We start from the raw sequence: 7,130 nt of genomic DNA on the forward strand, positions 1-7,130 counted from the left end.
ACTGGGAGGGAGCACAGCCAGGACAGCCAGCCCAGCTGGCCAACGGGGTATTCCACACCATGTGACGTCATGCTCAGTATATGAATGGTAGGCGTGTTCCAGGAAGTAGCGATCACTACTTGGTTATCGGTTAGCGTGCATGGTGAGTAACTGCGTTGTGCATCACTCATTTTGTATATTCTATCATTATCATTATTATTTTCCTTTTTCTGTTCTATTAAACTGTCTTTATCTCAACCCACGAGTTTTTCTCACTCTTTCTCTTCCGGTTCTCTCCCTGTCCCACTGCGGGGGGTGGGGGGCGCGCGAGCAGCTGCGTGGTATTTGGCTGCCTGCCAGGTTAAACCACGACATTCACACACAGGGGGAAGTGGCCGAGTGTCACTGAAGCAGCACAAGCCACAGTTTTGCCAGCACAACACAAAACTATCAGTACACACGGCAACTCTGCAGTACCAGGAAAGCATTCCCACCAGAAGAATAACCTGAGTGTGTAAAGCTTTGGACTTAAACTACACGAACAAAGCACATATGCACAGAAATACGAAGCTTCTAGATTTGAGTCCTTTACTTGGAATTTGCAATGTACGAACAAAGCAGGGTAACGAACACAGGCCTCCCGTTCCTGAATTAGCACCCAAGCCAGACACCATTACTCCTCTCAACTTCGTTTTGCCTCCCACAAGCCAAATGAAGGTACACAGAAGATGTTTCAAACTAAAACCTACTCCTGCTAGCATTCACTGACCCGACCCTGCTCTTCCCTCACAAGTTGTTACGCTGTGACTGACACCATGGGGCTGGGCCAGCTCCATGGCTGTGAGCTGCATTCTGCTGCAGTCCTGCATGGACACAAAGTTGACTTTCATGGAAGGAGCACAGAAGAACCATTTTGATACACTGAGCACAGCAGCGGTTTAAAGAAAGCCAAGGGCCAAAGTAGCTTGGACTGCCAAAGAGAAAACAAGTCTCATCATACAGCAATTATATTTTGCAACAGATAAACCCTGGCACCAGGGATGCGATTCCTTATTAATGCAACCACACGTCCTGCATTGTGAGGCAAGTTCATAAACCAGAGGCTTCAATCTCCTCTGCCAGTGAGAAATGACTTGAACTTCCATTTAGATGCTGAACTGCTTTTGCAAATTGCTCCCGCTGCCCACAATTACAGTCATTTGGGTGACATCACCTGCTGCTCCTTATCTATTTAACACCAGGGAGGAACGAAAAGCAGACAGAAAAGTCACAACTGGAAAACACAGAAATCAGTTAAAGATTTAAAGATAAGATCCAGAATTCAACAGCTTTGGTTTTACAAGGTAATACTAAATCATGTATTTTATAAAATTAAAAGCCACTAAATTTAATTCTTTATTTGGTAATGGGTAATTTGTAATACTCTGAACCTAAAGTCAGAGGTATTAGCAACTGATACAAGGACAGACTAATCAAAATGGGCATTAAGTGCAAAAATAACCTATAGGGGAGTTGACAGCTTAAAGAGGAAGGTCTTTGACTGTTCTAGTATAGCCCCATAGCTGGAGATTTCTTTCAAGACACTTCTGCTACTCCGACCATGCAAGAGAGATTCTACCGTCCTTACAGGAGAAAATAAATTGTTCTGCAACATGAGATCTGGGCTAAATGATATTCTGTTAAGAGCTTCAGTGAGCAGACTGTCGAAATTTGTGCACTAATCTATCAGTGCTTAAATACTGATATAAATTCTTCTCAAGCTTTCAAAAGAGCAACACTCAAAAGTAGCCTCAAACCATTTAGAAAGGAAAGCAACAGACAGCTCTCTCATTTCAGTTCTTTCAGTCCAGAAATGCACACACACACACAACTACCGTGTGTTGGCCTTTGTAACCAGCAACTTGCCAGCTGCTTCCCCAGGCAGGGAAGTCAGCGTTTGGTATTCGGAGCATTTGCAGACATTAGGGTCCTGCAAAGACAACCTCCCGGTATTCTAAAGAAAAAGCAGCCCTCTGGCCCTCACCTACTGCCCTTACAGGAAAGTACCAGTAGCTGTAAGCTGCGGTAACTCCTTATATCCTACCCACAGCTAACAGTGTAACGCATTTAGAGATGCAAGATGTAGCAAACAATGCAAAAGCTTCAGCTTTGAATATTGCAAAAATCAAGGGCGCAAAAAGCATTGAAGGATTTTTCTGTTATCAAAGAGCTAAAGAAAGTAGCATGTTCTAACTCTGCCACCAGCAGAAAACAGTCCTCCAGACTTCGCTGCAAACTTTCTGTTGCTGGCTCTGTAACCTCTCGATACAACGGCTGCTGTAAACAAAAAATACATTAGCCTTGGTGGTTTGCAGGATTACAGTCTCATTGTCGCCCAGGCTCCAGCTTCTGCCTATTTGATCAAAATTTAGTAGAAACTTCTATCGATTCCTTTGCAGTTCCCCAAGGGAAACAGTCAGTACTGAGCAGTACAAAGGACACTAGAAAAGCAACCAGTGCAGAAAAACATGCCTTTGTCTAACTTGGAAACTTCTTACTATAGCTATTAAAAAAACTACAGATAAGATACCGATGTCAAAAGCGCAAACTCAGCATCTTAGGAGCCCTGGACAAGTTCTTTTCACATAAGGCAAGCCGCTTTTTGAAGGACAAAGAAAGTTTCCCCAACTCCTCCCACTAATATTACCAATAAAAACAAGAGCAGCATGGGTAAAGCTAATCTGTAACCACCACGCAAAATCTAGAATGCCAGAATCACACCAACATCCGAGTAATTCCATGCTTAAATCATAATTATCTGGGGCTTCTTTTCATAGAAGAAGGGTAAACAAGAAGCTTCAAGGCTTAAAGAAGCTCCCTACTTTAAAGGGTTCTATACTTCACAAAAAATTGCACAAAAAAAATTCCTTTCCACAAGTGGAAGACTCATGTTCTGAAGTAAGCCTACAAGGCAAGTTTCCCTGTAAATCAACCCTCTCCTTTAAGTGATACACTTCTATGCTCACGTTGGGACATGACACTCACCTACAACACATAGGTGGACATGTCCAGACTTCAGATAAGATTGCATGCTGATTTCATGCAGCCCCAAAGCACCAGGAACGCAGTTCTGCCATATGCCATCTGATGATTCGTCAGAACCCAACGAGGCTTTTGTATGACAGCCGTGCGACCCCATAGCTTCAGCTATTCTTACCTGGTAGGACATCACATTTGAACCAGAAAAAAACCCAGGAAAATCGGGGACAAACAAGCTGGCGGCTGAGGAGGGGAGTGTGCATCAGAAGACAGAACTTCTGCCTGTAATTCTGCTACAGATTTTTGTCTGTCCACAGGAAAGGCTTAGCCCTTTCTTTGTAGAAAGGGTATGACGGATACTCGCTCTCAGAAATGCTGCAGTGGTACAGTTCTTTGCTATTTCATCAGTGAATGATGGGTACTCCTACAGCCTGGATTGTGCAGGGAAATAGGGAAGTCGCTACTATGACTCATGGCTCTCCTCAGATTTTTCAAACAGCTCAGGCAGCAGTGCTGACATGAAAAGCAAGAGCAGCGGAAGCCCCCGCTCTCTGCTTCCTCCTCCAGATTTAGGCAGCGTGGGTGTTATTGCTGGGAACTGCTGCCCTCTGCTGTCACACAAAATAGAGGCGAAATGCTCATCTGACAAAACCAGGTTTACAGCTACATATAGAAAAAAAAAAATACACCATGATAATAACCACAAGGTCACAGTGCATTCAGGTTTCAAGTGGGTTCACCCAGGCCCCTCAGTTCTGGTCTTACACATTTATAAAACGCCTGCCCCTTTTTGCAGTGTATCCCGAGAAGCATCTTGCAAGCCAAACTCAGCCTAAAGGATGATTTTACCTAGCCCATCACCTTTGTTGCAGCTGTGTCAGAGCTAAAAGCACTCACCTATTAGTCCATTCAGCAAAACACCACTTACTGTCTGCAGATCTTTGTAGTGGACTGTGCACATCACCAGGGAAAGTGCCAGCAAATATCCTGCCCCCAGCACAGGGCTTGGACTAGACTGAAGGAATAAAAAGCATTACTGCCATCCCTGTGGGGCCATACGCGGTTCTCTCCTTGTCTCAACCTTCGCAGTGGCAGTGCCACGGGGAAGCTTTGCCAACCATTTTAAACACTGTCCACTTAGGAAAGCCTAAGTGAATTTACAGGCATATTTTGAAGTTGAGCAAAGACTGAGGTCTGCATATAAGGATACTCTGCAGCCCTCAGGCAGAAAAATCTTGGCCTCATTCTCCTCGAGATCTGTATGTTCTCATCATAAAAAAAAGTGTAAAGGAAAGAGGAAAAGATACACCGTGCTTCACAGTAAGTCTCCAGCCTGCCAGCAGAACAGCAGCACCCAGTTTGCTCTGAGCCCACAGTAGACATGTCACATCTGCCAGCTTACCTGACTTCCTCACCAGCGAAATCGAACACTTTGGTGATTGTCACTTTTCCTGAATCTTTTGGCTTCTCAGACTCTTTTGGTTTCTGCTGAAGCTTCTTCCCACTTTTCTCTTCTTCAGCCTGTGAAGGAGAAAGCAAAACAACACATTTGTGGAGCCAAGCCAAACTATCACTCCAAGGGGCCGAGGACCCAACGCAGACCTCAGGCAGCACTGCAATTCAGGCTGACTCGTCAAAGCAAGTCACCCACAGACAAGAAAAAGGAAACAAACGCCTCTGCCACCAGAAGGAAATTCCCCACTTTGGCTCCAGTCTCTCACTGGAGCTCAAGGATCAGAACAGACCCAAAACTAGAAGTGAAATGGTAATTAAATGTAGGAAGGAGCAAGAATACACTGCTGTGGTTCAGAAAGCAAGCAAAAGCCTGAAGACTCGGTTCTCCCAAACTAAGCACTGCCAGGCAGTAAAGCTGCCAGGGTGGACTACAGAGAAACATGTTTATTTTTAGTCAAGAATATAGAAGAATACAACCTATAAGCAGGAAAAGCAAGGCTGATCTTCATAGAGAACCCTGAAGATATTAAGCTACTTGTCAATAATATCTCTTTAATTTGAGAGGGAAATATGTTTATTATGACTATTTGTCAACAACATCTCTTAATTTACTCACTCACTACTACAGCTTTTAACAGCATACATAAAAAAAACCTCAGACCCTATAAATAATCAAAACAAAAACTAAAACTCTTGTTCTAAATCAACCACACACTGCAGAGATCTTCAAGCAGACAACTTAAGTCCAAATCAAGAAGTTCACACAGACAACACAGGAACTGCATCTCTCCATAAATTATTCCAGGCCACGGAGGAACCTTCAAAGACCACTCGTGTTTTAGCAATCTGCCCATAAAAGAACTTTTCCTCTCTCCTTCTCTCTAATTCTGCCTGAAACGATCTCAGCTGTTCAACCAGTAACAACTGAGGTGGAGAGAAGCAGGAAGGTTCAGATGAAAGGACTCTTCTAAAAGTTGCTAGGATTACACAACTGTACTTGTTCTGCAACCTTCCAACAGGTGTAGAAAGAAGCTTCACACAGTGAAGAGAACTGTCCTCGCCAGGCATCACTGGTTCAAGAGTCCAGACTTTTGTTACAAAATACTTCTTTTGGCTGACCACTCAAAAAAAAAAAAAAAAAAAAAGACAATTCTAGCAACAGAGGGTCGGTTTTGGTACCTGCTTCCCTTCTACCACCTGTGAAAAGTTTTGCAAGGCAAATACATGCATTTGGTTTTATTAAGAACCAAATCCTTTTAAATAGCTGACTACACACAGAATTCCCTCTACAGAAAACCTCTGCAGACAGAGAGCGAGAGCATGTTAATGGGGTTTATAAAGGAAACTAGAGAAAGCTAGTTACAAGTGTCCATCCCAACATGCAGTATCTTCCAGACCCCCTCACTGTACGAGGATGAAGGGCAAGGCACAGAGATGTCAGCAAGGTCTCTTCCGTTTCCCCACTCACACACACAGAGTCTCCCTTTTTTTGAGCATCGGAAAAGCTCTCCCTCGGGGGAGAGCTGTGCCCACAAGCACAACTCAGACCGAAGCTCACCGTGCTGCTCCTATGTCACAAGGAGAATCCAGCACCAGGAAGAGAAGCCAACAGGGCTTCGTGGGACACTCCGAGATGCTCACAAACAGCTCCAAAAGCAGCACCGCCAGACTACAGATCTCCCCAGTTGGAAGAAAACCAGCAGCTTCCAGTTTGCCCCATGGTGGGGCTCCAGGCTTACAAAGCAGATGAGGCAGGGGTGAACCCAGCCTCTTCCCAGCTCTGACTGACATGAGGTACAGCCAGAACCAATGCTGGTTCAACCTAAAGCCTCAGGCCCTTCCCACGCTCCCCGGGTGAAGGCCCAGGCCCCCGTTACCTTCTTAGCTTGCGTCACTTGCGTGGTGGCCCCCTCTTTGGGTTTCTGTCCCACATCGCTAAGGAAACTGGCCCAAAGAGCATCTTCTTTCTTTTTTTCTTCTTCTTCTCTGTTTCTTTCCACCTGCTTTACATCATCCACTTCCTCTTCCTCCTCTTCCTCTTCATTCTGCTGAGCCTTTTCTTCCCCTTTCTCATCTGGCTCTAGCAAAAGACCTCCTTTCTTCCTCTTCCTGGAAGCAGATGCCAAAAAAAAAAAAAAAATATACTGAGGTGCTGCAACACTATTCCAGAGCTGAACTGTAAGCACGGGTGAAGCAGCACGGTATTTCATATTCTCACTAAGACATTCTACCTGGGAGGTTTCCCCTAATCTTGGGGGTGAAGCTGCTTAATTAAAAGATGATTAAAAGAAAACACAGTGAGACTGAAGCAGGCAGTCCCCTGAAGTGGACTGGCACCTGTGTGCCTGTACCTGGAAGTATATAATGGACTCTGGGATGTTGTAGGAGCCACGAGGGGAGGAGAACTTAGGCAAGATAGGAAATCAATTTTAAATAAACTATATACGTGGCACCGAACGTGTTTTGTACTTAAAAAGGCTTATTAAAAGAAAAATAGCTAGCTCCTGGGGAGGGTTTTCAGGCACGGCGTCTCTTAAGCCTGAGGATCTCTGCCTCTGACGTTAAACCGGAACGAAGAAAAGCGTTTCTCAGCCCCTCAGCGCTGCGCCCGGCGGAACGAGCACCGGCGGAGGCGGCTCCCAGCCGGGCCGGGCAGAGCGAACGCGGATTCTCCCACC

General features: G+C 45.1%; 1 protein-coding gene across 1 annotated transcript in view; it reads right to left on the minus strand.

The window, feature by feature from the left end:
• Positions 1 to 6,561, minus strand: part of LOC104073527 (craniofacial development protein 1-like) — a gene marked incomplete at both ends in the record, with an annotated part of 20,832 nt that extends 14,271 nt beyond the window's left edge. The window contains 2 exons of the mRNA XM_009573340.1: positions 4,400 to 4,518; positions 6,330 to 6,561. Of these exons, the coding sequence (XP_009571635.1) occupies positions 4,400 to 4,518; positions 6,330 to 6,561 (351 nt within the window). The remainder of the gene's footprint in view (positions 1 to 4,399; positions 4,519 to 6,329) is intronic.
• Positions 6,562 to 7,130: the final 569 nt, after the last annotated feature.

The sequence above is a fragment of the Fulmarus glacialis genome, unplaced genomic scaffold (genome assembly GCF_000690835.1).
Source record: "Fulmarus glacialis isolate BGI_N327 unplaced genomic scaffold, ASM69083v1 scaffold7102, whole genome shotgun sequence".
Lineage (NCBI taxonomy): Eukaryota > Metazoa > Chordata > Aves > Procellariiformes > Procellariidae > Fulmarus > Fulmarus glacialis.